This window comes from Pan troglodytes, chromosome 5 (assembly GCF_028858775.2).
Source record: "Pan troglodytes isolate AG18354 chromosome 5, NHGRI_mPanTro3-v2.0_pri, whole genome shotgun sequence".
NCBI classification, from domain to species: Eukaryota; Metazoa; Chordata; class Mammalia; order Primates; family Hominidae; genus Pan; species Pan troglodytes.
The window spans coordinates 42222978-42239332 of NC_072403.2; the positions used below are offsets into that span (position 1 = coordinate 42222978).

Here is a 16355-nt window from a genome sequence, read left to right on the forward strand (position 1 = left end):
TCAGCAGTGTGAAAACGGACTAATACAATGATGTTAGCATTTCTTCATGTGCTTATTTGTTATTTGTGTATCTTCTTAGGAAAAATCTCTATTCATGTCCTTTGCCCAATTTGGGGTTATTTGTCTTTTTATTATTGAGTTGTAGGAATTCTTTATCAATCCTGGATACAATTCTTTTATCAGATATATGATTTGGAGACATTTTCTCCCATCCTATAGGTTGTTTTTTTTTTTTTTTTTACTTTCTTGATGGTGTCCTATGAAGCACAAAGGCTTTTAATTTTGATGGAGTTCAATTTATCTATTTTTTTATTACTTATTCTTTTGGTGTTATATTTAAGACGCAATGGCCTAATCCAAGGTCATAAAGATTTACTCCTATGTTTTATTCTAGGAGTTTTACAGTTTTAGCTCTTACGTTTATGTCTTTGACATATTTTGAGTTAATTTTTGGAGATGGTGTAAGGTAAGGGGACAACTTTATTCTTTTGCATGTGGACACCCATTGTCCCAACACTATTTGTTGAAAAAACTGTTCTTAATCTATATCCTTATGCCAGTACCAATCTTTGTTGAGTACTATAGCTTTGTAGCAAGTTTCAAAATCAGGAAGTGTGGGTCCTCCAACTTTTTTTTCTTTCCAAGACTGTTTTGGCTATTTGGGGTCACTGGAAACTCCATATGAATATGAAGATCAGCTGAAGTCCATTTCTGCAATAAAAAAAAAAGCAGTTGGAATTTTGATAGGGATTGCATTGGATATGTAGACCAATTTAGGGAGTATTGCCATCTTAACAATCCAGCAACACGTTATATCTGTCCATTTATTTAAATTTGCTTTAATTTCTTTCAACAATGCTTTGTAGTTTTCAGAGTATATGTCTTGTGCTTTAAGTTTATTTGTGTTTTATTCTTTTGATGGTATTGGAAATAGAATTATTTTGAATTTTATTTTCAGGTTGTTCATTGTCATAGACAGAAATACAATTGACTTTTGTAGGTTAGTCTTGTATTCTGCAAACTTACTGAACTCATTAATTAGTTCTCATAGTTTTTTTATTCCTTAGAATTTTTATACACAGTATTCATGTTATCTATGAACAGAGATGGTTTTACTTCTTCCTTTCCAACCTAGATGCCTTTTATTTCTTTTTCTTGCCTCACTGCTCTGACTAGAACCCTGCAATATTAGGAGAAAAGCATCTAGTCGTTCACCATTAAGTAGGATGGTAGCTGTGGGGTTTTCACAGATGGTCTTGATCAGCTTGAGGAAGTTCTCTTCTAGTCTTGGTTTGTTGAATATTTTTATGATAAGACACTTGGATTTTGTCAAATGCTTTTTCCGTATCTATTGAGATGATTATGTGGGTTTTGTCTTTCATTTTATTAGTGTGGTATATAACACTGATGTTCATAGACTTTTTTTTTTTTTTTTTTTTTGAGACAGAGTCTCACTCTGTCATCCAGGCTGGAGTGCAGTGGCATGATCTTACTCCAACCTCCAACTCTCCGCCTCACTCCAACCTCCGCCTCTAGGGTTCAAGTGATTCTCCTGCCTCAGCCTCCCAAGTATCTGGGATTACAGGCATGCACCATTGCGCCTGGCTAACTTTTGTATTTTTTGGTAGAGACAGGGTTTCACCATGTTGGCCAGGCTGGCCTCGAACTCCTGGCCTCAACTTATCCGCCCACCCTTGGCTTCCCAAAGTGCTGGGATTACAGGTGTGAGCCACTGCACCCAGCCCATAAGCTCTTAAAGTATGGATTTGAGAGAAAACTAGAATCATATCCAAATGTCAGGCCTTTAATCCCTGTAGGAGGAGATGGTACACATGGCATTGTCGATTGATCCTGGGAATATTTGACACCACTCAGATTAATATCCTGAGCTCCAAGGCAGTCATTCCCTCTGATTCATCCCAGAACAAAGGATGTCTTAAAAACCTCTCGTTACAGGAACTCTCCTCCTACGACAGAGATAAGTGGTAGGCCTGGCAGTGAACTTAAAGAGTATCAAACAATCCCTTGACTAAAAATTGTACCTCCTTAAGAAATAGACCTTTCATAATTGTGCAAGACAGAAACCACAACTCAAACCAACAGAAGTGAAAAGGAGATGTGTTCGAAAGCTATTGGGATTGTCAAAGAATTGAAGCAATTACAGCTATCAAAATTTCACATGTGGCTGGGCGCAGTGGCTCATGCCTGTAATCCCTTCTCTTTGGGAAGCCAAGGCAGGTGGACTGCATTGAGCTCAGGAGTTTGAGACCAGCCTAGGCAACACAGTGAAACCCCATCTCATTATAAAAATTAGCCAGATGTAGTGGCGCACGCCTGTGGTCCCAGCTACTCAGGAGGCTGAGGCTGGAGAATGGCTTGAACCCAGGAGGCAGAGGTTGCAATGAGCAATGATGGCACCATTGCACTCCAGCCTGGGTAAAAGAGTGAGACCCTGTCTCAAAAAAAAAAAAAAAAAAAAAAAACCCCACAAACAAACACATGTATCCCAAACATATATACAACTATTATATATCAATTTTTTAAAAAGAATTGAAGAAAGATCTGCAGGGATCATGACAGCTCCAAGAGCCCCAAGATTAGAAGTGGAGACCAGACCCTCCAGGGACTTCACCTCACCTTTCTGCCCCTCTGGTGTCCCCTCATGGCAGAAGACACAGCTGCCACTAGCTTGGGGTAACTTCCCAGCCAGACACAGAAAGAGAAATCCCAGGGAAGGGCCCTGATTGGCCTATCCTGGATCATGCACCATCTGGACCAGTTGCTGTGGCCACGGAAATGGGCTTCTCTTAATGGCCCAGCCTGGGCTACAGGGCCCTCCCCAACTGCTGGGGGCAGGACACTGTGATGGAGTAGGAAAAGAGTTGCTCCCAGAGACAAAGTTATTACCAGGAGGATGGTAGATGGAATGCTGGGCTGACACCTGCATTACTTCACAGCCAGTCTCTCCTAAGGATTAAGGCATTGTCCTGTGAAGATGTGTGTATCAAGTGGAGATACACTATGGAGGGAAATTTGGGGGACCCCATCGCCACCCGTGAAAACATCATCACAGGTTAATTCATCAAAGTTCTATGCCATAATGCAAAGAAGCAGCTATAAAGGATTGGAAGCCAGCATGGAGTTTTGATGGGAAGTTGGGAGAAGATATATGGCAGACAGTGCATTACAAATTATCTCTTTTTTTTTGGATCCACAAGGAGAAACCTATGTTTTAATCTACTTGTAGGGAGCCAGGTATCTCAGGAAAATCAAGATACCATTTGCCACTGAGAGGGCTGCTGAATGTCGGTTGAACAGATTTCAACTGAAAGCCTAAAAGGTCCAGGGGAAGGAGCAGTGACACAGCTTGGAAAGGATATGGCTGCACAGAGAGGGCAGCGCACAGAAGCTGCAGCCTTAAGTAGGAGAACACAGCCAACCTGTGGGAGCCAGTAGGGAGGGACTAGAGAAATAAAATACCTTGGCAATCTCCAACCAGAGAGTTTCTTGACTAAAACCAACCAGGAGCCAGAGGACAGGAAGCCCACTGGGGCAATCCATACAGGACAGTCTCCTGGCCACAGAGCAGGATGAAGAAGGGTGGAGAATGGTGTAAATAAGAGGAAAAGTCACTCAAAAGGAGCAAGGAATATAGGTGGAATATCACAAGCCTGAGTTCTGACAACAAATATGGGCAGAAATGATGGGCGCCTCCCATAAGAACACCTCCCCGGCCACGTGCGCTGGCTCATGCCTGTAATCCCAGTACTTTGGGAGGTCAAGGCAGGCAGATCACCTGAGGTCAGAAGTTCGAGACCAGCCTGGCCAACATGGAAAAACCCTATCTCTACTAAAAATATAAAAAATTAGCCAGGTTTGGTGGCACACACCTGTAATCCCAGCTACTCGGGAGGCTGAGGCACGAGAATCACTTGAACCTGGTAGGTGGAGGTTGCAGTGAGCCAAAATTGTGCCACTGCACTCCAGCCCAGGTGACAAGAGTGAGATTCTGTCTCAAAAACAAAAACAAAAACAAACAAAAAAACACCTCCCCAATCCTTCATGCTTTCTCTTCCCTACCTGCTGGCTGGGTGTCAAGCCCCCACACAGAAGCCACATGAAGGAGACAGTGCAACCTCCATCAGCCTGGGTCCCCAGATGACTTCATGGGGAAGACCCCTCCCCACCCATGAACCAAGCTTTATGTGGCCAAGAAAATGAATGTCTATCACATCAAGCCACTGAGATTTCAGTTGAGATGATATGGCCAGCATGACTCTAACTGATACAGTAGCTGCAGATGACGTAGGGCTGGCCTCCCTAGAAGGGAAGCTGGACTTTGATCTGGACATGTCTTCCTCACTTAAAAGCTGGGTGAATTAATTTGCATTGTCAGAAAGGCACTTCATCTTGCTCAAAATAAAGATGTGGTTGAGCTGCCAAGCTTTTGTTTCTGTCATTTCACTGGGGGCCTTCTGCTGCTGGCTCTAGTTCAGGTCTCCTGCTTTGTCAAAGGCCCTTTTTTCTTTTGGTGGCCAATCAAGACCCAGCTTGGTAAATTACTCACTGGTCAGTCAGGAAAAAATAATGTTCTTATTGCAAATCACTTTAGAGTTTGCAGAGGGCTACAGTTGGCATATTCTGTTCCTAAGGTCGGAAGGGTCCTTGGCTGAAAGCCCAGAATCCCAGACTCTCAAGGTCCCCATGATGTTCAGTTTCCCCATCCCCCAAACCCTAAAACTGGGTCAGCTCACTGACCCTTGTGGGGGTGGTGGAGAAGAAAGTGCCTTTGTTGGTGCTTTAGAAGCTCTCTAGAGATTTGCACGCCATGTTCAGCCACCCACAATCAGCTGTCCCCTGAGAATCTGATATGTACTCCCCACCCCACACCACAGGTCGAGAACCTGAGCTTGTCACTGGCTGGAGCATATGATCATGTGACTGAGGGGAAAGCTCTTCCCGCTCAGAATTGCTGGAATTTTAAGAGCCATATTTAGAACTCTGGGGCTTTCCAGCCAGAGCACTTTCAACAATACACCGTGCTTCCTTGAGTTAGGATGTTTAGATAGGCCAGATCTAGAGAGCTGAGGTCTATTCAGGAGACTTTATGATCTCAGTGGTCTTAGCTGACGGCTCCCCCAAAGAAAGAGGATGGGAGAGGGGCAGCTCTAGGCCAAGATGGTCTTCTCCTCCCAGCCTGTCTACCTTATTCATATCCATTAAGATTGCATTGGGTTGCACATAACAAACTAACAACAGTGTCCATCTTTCATGATGTGACCTGCAGGTTAAACAGAAAGGGGACGGACAGGCTGGGCGCAATGGCTCACACCTATAATCCCAGCACTTTGGGAAGCCAAGGTGGGCAGATCACCTGAGGTCAAGAGTTCAAGACCAGCCTGACCAACATGGAGAAACCCTGTCTCTACTAAAAATACAAAAATTAGCCAGGTGTGGTGGTGCACGCCTGTGATCCCAGCTACTCAGGAGGCTGAGGCAGGAGGACCACTTGAACCTAGGAGGCGGAGGTTGCAGTGAGCCAAGATTGCACCATTGCTCTCCAGCCTGGGCAACAAGAGCGAAACTCAGTCTCAAAAAAAAAAAAAAAAAAGAAAGAAAAAAGAAAAAAGAAAGAAAGGGGACAGACTACTACAGGAGAGAAAGTGACATAGGTAAAGATGATTTGTTCCTGCTTACACGTTTTTTACATCTCTGACAGCTCAATTTAAATTTGGCCCCTCTCACTTGATTCTATTTTATTTTCCTTCATAGCACATATCACCACCTGCCATTTTATTCTGTATTGATTTGTTTATTTATCTGTTCTGGTCACCACAATATTCCTGTTTCTAGACAGTGCTTAACCTACAGTAGGTGCTCAATGAATGTTAAATAAATGAATGCATTATTTCATTTGAAATTTCTCAACAACTCCATGTGCTAAGCAGGGCAAAGGATGTTGTCTTTCATTTTACAAAAGTAGAAAGTGAGTCCTAGAAGGGTGGTGTAACTAAAGCCAGTAGAAAACTAAGGAAGCCTCAGTCCTTTTTTTTTTCTTTTGAGACGGAGTCTCACTCTGATGCCAGGCTGGAGTGAGTGGCGCGATCTCGGCTCACTGCCTCCACCTCCCGGGTTCAAGTGATTCTCCTGCCTCAGCCTCCCAAGTAGCTGGGACTACAGGCATGCGCCACCATGCCCAGCTAATTTTTTTATTTTTAGTAGAGACGGAGTTTCACCATGTTGGCCAGGATGGTCTCGATTTCTTGACCTCGTAATCCGCCCGCCTCGGCCTCCCAAAGTGCTGGGATTACAGGCGTGAGCCACTGCACCCGGCCAGTCTTTTTGATTCCTAATCAGGTCTACATGGGTAGGGTGAGGGTAGAGAGGCTCTGACATGCCCCTAGCAGATGTCCCAGATCTGTAAGAGGCCTCATCTAGGCCCCTGCTGACAAACTACTCAAGGATAAAGTGATCATAAGAAGAAGAGATAAGAAGTTATTCCCAATAAAGAGAATGGGAAAATAGGAATTGCAGAAACCAGTGGCCTGTGGGTTAGGAGAGGAGGCTGACGCTATCAACGGACAGCTGGCTTTTTGGTGCCCCTCAATTCCACCCCCACCCCTGCTACTTACTTTGCCCCCTGGAGGTGTGAGTTCCCCATCACTGGAGGTGTTCAAGCAGGGCCTGGATGTCTACTTACAGAGCATGCCTGAGCTGGAGAGTACACATCTCCCCGTGAGGGAAGCCAGGCTTGCTGTCCATAGAACATTCAGTCAGCCACCGCCCGGCCCCACACTAACACAAAAAGAGGCTTTTGCACCACCTAGTGGACATGGTTTTAAACTGCAGGCCTTTCCGTGGAGAGAAGCCCACAGCCCAGAATCCCATTTCCCGTGCAGTCTCCCTGACCCCCTCAAGGATCAGAAGGCCCACAGCCCAGAATCCCATTTCCCGTGCAGTCTCCCTGACCCCCTCAAGGATCAGAAGGCCCACAGCCCCACTGTGCTTCCAGACCTCAGCCCTCCAAAAGGGAAGTTGGAAAAAGAGAGCAGAAGCCTGTGATTCTCCGGAGGGAAAGTCTCCCTGGTGCCTCTCAAGCTGAATTCACTAGCACCACTTTGTCCAGTACTGTCCCCAGTGGGCACACTTCTCACGTCATCTCTCCCTGGGGACTGCAATGGTTTGCTCATCAGCTACATCTGTTTCCCCTACTTCTGTGCAAACTTTCCAAGCCAGGGCCCTATTCCCCTTTGTTTACTCACCATCACTCCCCATCCCCAGTATATGAGCAATTAACTCACAAGGATTCGGGACTTTAAAAAATCAAGATCACGATTAAAATATTTCTGAGTTGCATATACTGGTTTCAGAACAACCTGCTTTAAACTCCTCACTCAAGTTCTGGGGCTGTCCCATTGGTGGCTTAGTTCCCACTGAGGTCCTTTGAGGGCCGAGGTCTCACTGAGGGAGCTCGCCAGCAGCGCAGGGCCCTGACACCGGCATTCAACAGGCTCCCTCTGAGCTCACACTGCCCTGGCATTTACCACCAGATAAGGACATTTCTGCGGTACAGGCCTTTGCTCTGTAAAGGTCTGTGTTTTCTGTGTGTCTCTACAAACCTTTTGTGAGAACATTTGAGTAGAAAATGTGGATCACTAACACCGTGGGACCAGAGGAGGAAGCCAAGGAAGACTGTGGCCCTAGGATCCTCTGTGACAAAGAGGATGGGTCCCCAGCATCAGCCCAGGCTTCCTGCAGTAAGAGCACAAGACCCAGCAAAGCCACCAGGATTAAATCAAGTGCTAGATCTGGAACTTTCCTGTGAGGGAAAAAGCCTTTCTAAGCAAGAATCCACCTAACAGAGAAGAGGAAGACCAGAGCTCATGCTCATGGGTTAATGCTGTAAATGGTTCAACTGGACCGAGACAGTGACTTGTATTATTTGTTTCATTAATGAACTTTTTATTATACTCATTTTTCATAAATTCTTTATCTATTGTCAATTCTTTAACTGTAATGTAATCATGCCTGGCCACTTTTTCAAACCATGAGAATGTATCTCCTGCTTTTTAAAATTCTTTGTTGGCTGGGTGCGGTGGCTCACACCTGTAACCCCAACACTTTGGGAGGCCAAGGCAGGCGGATCACCTGAGGTCGAGACCAGACTGACCAACACGGTGAAACCCTGTCTCTACTAAAAATACAAAAGTTAGCTGGTGTGGCCGGGCGCGGTGGCTCACACCTGTAATCCCAGCACTTTGGGAGGCCGAGGCGGGCGGATCACGAGGTCAGGAGATCGAGACCATCCTGGCTAACATGGTGAAACCTTGTCTCTACTAAAAATACAAAAAATTAGCCAGGCGCGGTGGCGGGCACCCGTAGTCCCAGCTACTCGGGGAGGGGGCTGAGGCAGGAGAATGGCGTGAACCCGAGAGGCAGAGCTTGCAGTGAGCCGAGATCGCGCCACTGCAGTCCGGCCTGTGTGAAAGAGCGAGACTCTGTCTCAAAAAAAAAAAAAAATTAGCTGGTGTGGTGGCGGGTGCCTGTAGTCCCAGCTACTCGGGAGGCTGAGGCAGGAGAATCACTTGAACCCAGGAAGCAGAGGTTGCAGTGAGCTGAGATCACAACACTGCACTCCAGCCTGAGTGACAGCAAAACACCTAAAAAAAAAAAATTATTTGTGAGAAGTTCACTTTGACATATGTCATTTTCAATGACCTGCCACTTTTCAGGACTTTAATTGTATGAAAAATGGATATAAACTCAATGCCTCACCTGGTGCCCGGTACACAGCAGGTACTCAATTGATGTTTGTAGAAGGAAGGCCTAAATGAACCGCCTTACTCTGGGCACCCAGGGGTCCATCCCCAGACCACGGCCTGATCTCCCTGGGGAGATGGAGAAAAGGTGGCATGGCCCCAGGGCTGAGGGCAGAGTTCCGGAGTCGGGATCTCTGGCAGTGGTTCATGCCTGCTCTCCTAGTAGCCCACCCCTGGCCGTGATGGTCTCAGTGCTGGGTGAGATTCATTGCCTGAGTTAAGTAAGGCCTCATCCCTGGGAAATGTAGCTGTTGACATCCATCAACCCACCAACAGGCAAACACCACTTATAACTGGAAGAAGTGATCTAGGAATCCATCCTCCTGCTTCATCTTGAACCCAACCACAATGCCGAGAAGAGGAAATGAGGTGGCTTCAGGAGCCAGGAAGCTGGGCTGGGCCATGTGATCTTGGGCAAGTCACTTCGCTCTGGCGGCAGTTCCCTTCTCTGTAAAATGAGGGCCTGGATAAATTCATTTCGACAGTCCCTCTTGAGCCAGGTATGCAGCTCTAGGGTGAGAAGGTGATAATGTGTCCGGAATTGATGGGTTCTTGGTTTCACTGACTTCAAGAATGAAGCCGCGGACCCTCGCGGTGAGTGTTACAGCTCTTAAGATGACGCATCTGGAGTTTGTTCCTTCTGATGTTCGGATGTGTTTGGAGTTTCTTCTTTCTGGTGGGCTCGTGGGCTCACTGGCTCAGGAGTGAAGCTGCAGACCTTCGCGGTGAGTGTTACAGCCCTTAAGGCAGTGCGTCTGGAGTCGTTCGTTCCTCCCGGTGGGCTCGTGGGCTCGCTGGCTCCAGGAGTGAAGCTGCAGACCTTCACGGTGAGTGTTACAGCTCTTAAGGCAGCGCATCTGGAGTCGTTCTTTCTTCCTGGTGGGCTCGTGGGCTCGCTGGCTTCAGGAGTGAAGCTGCAGACTTTCGCGGTGAGTGTTACAGCTGATAAAAGCAGCGTGGACCCAAAGAGTGAGCAGTAGCAAGATTTATTGCAAAGAGCGCAAGAACAAAGCTTCCATAGTGTGGAAGGGGACCAGAGCGGGTTGCCACTGCTGGCTCGGGCAGCCTGCTTTTATTCTCTTATCTGGCCCCACCCACATCCTGCTGATTGGTAGAGCCCAGTGGTCTGTTTTGACAGGGGGCTGATTGGTGCGTTTACAATCCCTGAGCTAGACACAAAGGTTCTCCACGTCCCCACCAGATTAGCTAGATACAGTGTGGACACAAAGGTTCTCCAAGGCCCCACCAGAGTAGCTAGATACAGAGTGTCGATTGGTGCATTCACAAACCCTGAGCTAGACACAGGGTGCTGATTGGTGTATTTACAAACCTTGAGCTAGATACAGAGTGCCAATTGGTGTATTTACAATCCCTGAGCTAGACATAAAGGCTCCCCAAGGCCCCACCAGAGTAGCTAGATACAGAGTGTGGATTGGTGCATTCACAAACCCTGAGCTAGACACAGGGTGCTGATTGGTGTATTTACAAACCTTGAGCTAGATACAGAGTGCCGATTGGTGTATTTTCAATCCCTGAACTAGACATAAAGGTTTTCCACCTCCCCACCAGACTCAGGAGCCCAGCTGGCTTCACCCAGTGGATCCTGCACTGGGGCTGCAGGTGGAGCTGCCTGCCAGTCCGGCGCCGTGTGCCCGCACTCCTCAGCCCTTGCGTGGTGGATGGGACTGGGCGCCGTGGAGCAGGGGGTGGTGCTCGTCAGGGAGGCTCGGGCCGCACAGGAGCTCATGGAGGGGGTGGGAGGCTCAGGCATGGCAGGCTGCAGGTCCCCAGCCCTGCCCCGCAGGAAGGCAGCTAAGGCCCAGTGAGAAATCGAGCGCAGCGCTGGTGTGGTGGCACTGCTGGGGGACCCAGTACACCCTCCGCAGCCGCTGGCCCGGGTGCTAAGTCCCTCATTGCCCGGGGCCGGCAGGGCCGGCCGGCTGCTCCGAGTGCGGGACCCGCCAAGCCCACGCTCACCCGGAACTCCAGCTGGCCCGCAAGCGCCGCGCACAGCCCCAGTTCCCGCTCGTGCCTCTCCCTCCACACCTCCCTGCAAGCTGAGGGAGCCGGCTCTGGCCTTGACCAGCCCAGAAAGGGGCTCCCACAGTGCAGCGGTGGGCTGAAGGGCTCCTCAAGTACCGCCAAAGTGGGAAACCAGGCAGAGGAGGCGCAGAGAGCGAGCGAGGGCTGTGAGGACTGCCAGCACGCTGTCACCTCTCAATAAGAGAGGCCATGGGGCATGGGCTCATCGCAGAGCAAAGTCAAGGAGTTGGAACAGTCTCAGAGGGAAAGTGAAAGGGGCAAAGCATTTTCCCATCGATCCTTTTTCCAAAGCCACCTGCCTGCCCCCCTGCCGGTGAGTACTATCGAGGGTCCCAGATAGGACTAAGCCTGGAGTTTCCCTGCTCATGGGCTATCACAGCTTTGAGCCCCAAAGTCCAAGAGTCTTTATCAAGGACTTCTCTGCAGTGACTCAAGGCCAGTGCAGGCGCCAGCAGAGACGGGGATTTCCTGACCGGCTGGGGGCAAGAGGCTGAGGTAGTTTCCTCCTTCTGAGAAAGAAGATACGAATCCGAGGAGTTCTATTCTTGGTTAAATGAAAATACTCCCTTCTCCTTCTACCCGAGCTTTACCTGACGGCTTGCAAGGGCAGAGGCTCTGGCCCTCAGGAGGCCCCAATCAGTACTTGGGGCTAGGGCACAGAGGGAGAAGCTGACCCATTGGACCGAGGTGTTTTCATGCTTCAGAGCAGCTTCTGGTCTGCAAAGCCTTCTCAGCTAACACAGGTGAAGCACGCCCCACAGAGCAGGCAAACATTAAGCATTTCACAAGCATTGCCTTATGGAAACTTTCCAACAACCCCAGAGGTCAGGTCAGGAGAAGGAGCCCCATTTTGCAGACGAGAAACCTGAGGCCCCGGAGAGGCGGAACACCTTGCCTAAAGTCCCACAGCAGATACAGGGACAGGAGCTTAGGAAGCCACAGGTGTGGGGACGGGGGCCAGTCTTCACTGGGTCGTAGTCACTGAAAACTGGGGATGAGGGGGCTGGGCCAAGTGAAATGGACTATTCAGTGAAGATGCCAAGAGCAGAGAGGTGGGGCCGGGGCCTGGCTAAGAAGCGTCCACATACAGAGGTGCTGAAAGAAAACAGGTCGAAGCCCTGGGTTCTGCAGAGGCGGGCCAGCTCCACAAGCCTCTCCCTCAGTGTCCTCATCTTCACCCCTGAGTGCCGAGTGAATTAAATGAGATAAGATATCCATAAGGCCCTTAGCACAAGGCCTGGCACATAGCAAACACTTAAGAAACATCGGCTGGACGCAGTGGCTCACGCCTGTAATCCCAGCACTTTGGGAAACTGAGGCAAGAGGATCACCTGAGGTCGCAAGTTCGAGACCACCCTGGCCAACATGGTGAAACCCTGTGTCTCTACCAAAAATACAAAAATTAGCCAGGCGTGGTGGTGGGCAGCTGTAATCGCAGCTACTCCGGAGGCTGAGGCACGAGAATCTCTTGAACCCAGGAGGCGGAAGTTGCAGTGAGCCGAGATCGTGCCACTGCACTCCAGCCTGGGTGACAGCGCAAGACTGTCTCAAAAAAATAAAAGAAAGAAACATCAGCTACCATTGTTTTTATTGTTACTGAGGCTGTCAGTGCCGCCTGGAAGCACTAACACTTTTTCCCATTTCCTGCCTCAGCCCGTTTCACAGGTGAGGAAACTGAGGCTCAGTGAGGGACTTCATTCCCTTCATCTGGTATATTCCATTTACAGGGGTGGGGCTGGGTGCTCTATCGGTGCCTGGCTTCCTCTCCCAGGGGTGCAGCAGGGGAAAGTCCATTCCCCTGTACCTCATTTAGCCCCAGGATTGCCCTGCCCAAAAGATGACACTCCTGCCCCCAGTGTCCTGGATGGGAGGCCTCCCAGCCTTCCCAAGCAATGGCTGTAATCCTGTGGGTACAGAGTCTGGCTGGGGATCCTGCTGCTCTGCTGGGAGGAGGAGGCTGCCTTCATGGGAGACTCGGTCCCTGCCCCATGGGTACCGGGTGCCTGGAGTCCACCTGCCCCTCACGGAGAGATTTCTGGCCTCTTGTCCTTGAACTCTATTCTGTCCTGCTCCTGGCTCTCCAGCGGCTCCAGGTGGCTGTCCTTGTCCTGGACCATCTTTCCCGGAGTCTTTAGAAATCTAGAATTCAGGCCCCAACTGCAAATCAGCTCCTGCCCCAGCTGCAGGGGGATTCCAGCCCACCCAACCCCAGTTCTGCTTCCCCTTTCACCACATCCCCTAGGCTACTCACCTGAACAGGAGTTTCTGCCCCGGTTCCTTCTTAATGATATTAAGCTTATAATAGTGGCGCAGGGCACGAGACATCTTCTCGTAGGTCATGTTCACCCGGTTCTGGAAAGCAAAGCAGCCCCACATCAGCCCCACTCTCCATGTCCTGCTCCTTCCACACCTGGAAGGGAGCAGGGTGGACTGGACAGCTTCTTAAGCCTGTCATTCCAGGGATCTGTGAGGGTTTATGAGTGCTCACTTGAGTTTGGAAGGAAAAAGGCAGGGGAAGGTTGGGGAAGAAATGATGGGGCTGGGCAGGGTGGCTCACACCTGTAATCCCAACACTTTGGGAGGCCTAGGTGGGCAGATCGCTTGAGGTCAGGAGTTTGAGACCAGCCTGGCCAACATGGTGAAACCCTGTCTCTACTAAAAATACAAAAATTAGCCAGGCGTGGTGGTGCGTGCCTGTAGTCCCAACTACTCAGGAGGCTGAGGCAGGAGAATCCCTTGAACCCAGGAGGCAGAGGTTGCAGTGAGCCGAGGTCATGTCACTAGACTACAGCCTGGGCAAAAGATTGAGACTCCATCACAAAAAGAAAGGAAGGAAGGAAGGAGAAAGGAAGGAAGGAAGGAAATGATGGAAAGGTTCTCCTGCCTACTTGGCTGAGAACATAGTGTGGGAGTGAACTGCATGTTACTTTTAAACAGCAAATGTCACAACAGTAACAAATAAATATATATATTTGTGGGAAATGCAATCAGAGAGACAGTATGGTGGGGTGGCATGGATGGCCTTGCCAGGCCACACCCTGGGTGACTTTGGCCAAGTCATTTCTTTCTCTCTCGGGGGTAGGCAGTGTGAGGCAGGGCCAAAGAGCCTGGGGTGTGGCATCAATTTAAGCCCCAGCTCCACCGCTTGTCAGCTGTGTCACCTTGGACAAGTTTCTTGACCTCTCTGAGTCTGCTTCCCCAGCTACATAATGAGAAGGAGAACACCCATCGCATAAGTCAAGGATTAAATTATTAATAGCTAATCCATGAAAGCAATTAGCACAGTGTATGGCATGTAGTATATGCTCATTAAATGGGACTGCTGCTCTCTGGGCCTGTTTTCCTCCCTGTTCTATATGAGGATTAGACCAATAAGTCCTCCCGAACTTTAGTCATCTGCATCCTTCCAGCCACCAGCACTGCTAAGAGCAATGTAATATAGTGCAGCACACGGCCTGGGTTCAACTCCCTGCTCTGCCTCTTACATAGCAGGAGATGGGTAAACTTGGGGCAAGTTGTTAGCCCTCACTGAGCCTCAGTCTCCACATCCGACAACACCTACTTCAGGAGCTTGGTATGAGGATTAAATGAATTAGTACAAGTGGAGCCCTCAGGGCAGTGCCTGGCAATCAGGCACATTACATCTTAGGAAAGGCTATAAATCGATGATTATCATTATCGTTAATATTTTCTTTAAAAGATTTTTTTTACTTAAAGAAACCTATTTATTTTAAAAGGCTACATTCCTTATATCACTGCTGTAAATCATGAGATGGTCATGGTAGTTACATTTTGTAATCCTAATTCAAAAATAATTATGAGGATATTAAACCACCTAAGATCATCTTGCAGACACCCATTTAGGTATAGGCATTCCTCATCATGGGAATGCTGGCCTCAGTCATCCCCAGGCCTTTCCAGCCCTGACATCAGATGCTCCTGTTGGGCCTGAGACCTGGGTTTCTGTCCAGTTCCCCGCAGGAAAGCAGCTTCCTCATCTGGCCTAACTGTGCAGTTCATGTAAACATGCTTCTAAAGCCTGAAATACTAAGCAAAGATAAGATTAAGCAATGAGAAGACACAATTGTTCAGTTTCAGAGACATTCCCCATCCGTAAGAGGTAACTGCCTGTCCCTCAATAGCTCCCCAAATAAAATTATCCTGTCACTTTTGGGGCTGCTGATGAAGGCCCCATCAGCTGAGGATTGTCCCATAGTGCTAGGGGTCCACTCTGACCCCCAACTCTGTCCCCTTCTGGTTATGTTGAGACCATTCTGCTGGCCGAGGCTCACCTTGTGATTTCCCCAGAGTCTGGCGAGCCCATTTGGATCCACAACTCGGAAGATCTTGGCGTCCTTGTCTTCCCACTTGATGTAGGGCTCATACCGGGTATCAAGGAGCAGCTGATACACGTAATCCCACAGCAGGCGGCAGTCTGCAATTTAGCACAGGGAGTGCAGGCAGCGCAGCTTTACTGGAGCTGTGAGGACAGGTGTTAGAAAGGCACTCTTGGAAGCCTCCCGGCCAGAGCCCTAGGAGCACCAGCAGGAAGGTGAAAATGATGATATCAACAGAAACAGCCACTAACGGGGCTCCTCACGCATTGTCTCAGGCAGTCTTCATGAGTCTGGGAAGTCGTTACCTTTATCCCCAGGAAGAGGTGAGGAAATGGGCTCAGAGGTACAGAGGTATCTAAAGTTGCCAAGCTCCTAAGTGGCAGGTAGAGCAGGGAGTCTGACCGGCTGCACCCAGCATCAGAGCCATGTGAGGGCAGGTGCTGGGCCCACAGGCTGAGGGGCTGGGCCCCTGACCCCAGGTCCCTCTCTGCCCCTGGCCCACTCACTCAGCCCCCTGGACTTCTATTAATTGTAACATCCACCCCTTCAAGCTCCCTAATGGTGAGGCTCAGGAAAACCAAGCATGTCATTGGGAGGGCAAGTGGGCATCCGGGAGCAACTGTGTGATCTGAAATCCCAGGACCTGGGCCTGTCGGCTGGGTCATTGCAGGCAAGTTACACAACCTTCTCTGAGCCAGTTTCCTTGTATGGGGTGGTGAGAGAATTAGGTAACATAATAGACCACAAAACCCTCAGCACAGTGCCTGGTATACTGTAAGTGCACGAAGAATGTTAAGCATTATAATTGAAGAATTCAGTAATTGCAAGAGGCTGAAGTGGGAGGATTCCTTGAGCCCAGGAATTTGAGGCAGCAGTGAGCTATGGTGGAATCACTGCACTCCAGCCTGGCGACAGAGTGAGACCCTGTCTCTTAAAAAAAAAAAAAAAAATCCAGTAATTGTGGATCATTGTGTTTGTTATTGATACATAATATTTATGCATGTTTCTGGCGTCCATGTGAGATCTTGTTGCATGCATAGAGTGTGTAATGATCAAGTCAGGGTACTTAGGGCATCCATCACCTCAAGTATTCATCATTTCTATGTGTTGGGCCAATTGTTTTTTAGTGACTTCTAGTCATTTCCAACCCAAAAGC

The 16355-nt window shown here is 48.9% G+C and overlaps 1 protein-coding gene across 9 annotated transcripts in view; it reads right to left on the minus strand.

The window, feature by feature from the left end:
- Positions 1–465: 465 nt before the first annotated feature.
- The window catches only part of ETV7 (ETS variant transcription factor 7), a 33930-nt gene continuing 18040 nt past the window's right edge, over positions 466–16355 (minus strand). For 3 of the 9 annotated variants that reach the window (XM_003950817.4, XM_001172959.6, XM_063812411.1), the window contains 3 exons: positions 15155–15297; positions 13114–13214; positions 12434–13001 (listed from right to left, as the gene is read on the minus strand). In XM_003950817.4, the coding sequence (XP_003950866.1) occupies positions 12884–13001; positions 13114–13214; positions 15155–15297 (362 nt within the window). In that variant the 3' untranslated portion in view covers positions 12434–12883. Of the gene's footprint in view, positions 712–7941; positions 9762–12433; positions 13002–13113; positions 13215–15154; positions 15298–16355 lie in introns of those variants that run through there. The other 6 variants (XM_063812409.1, XM_063812408.1, XM_063812410.1 and 3 more) reach the window with 4 other exon arrangements.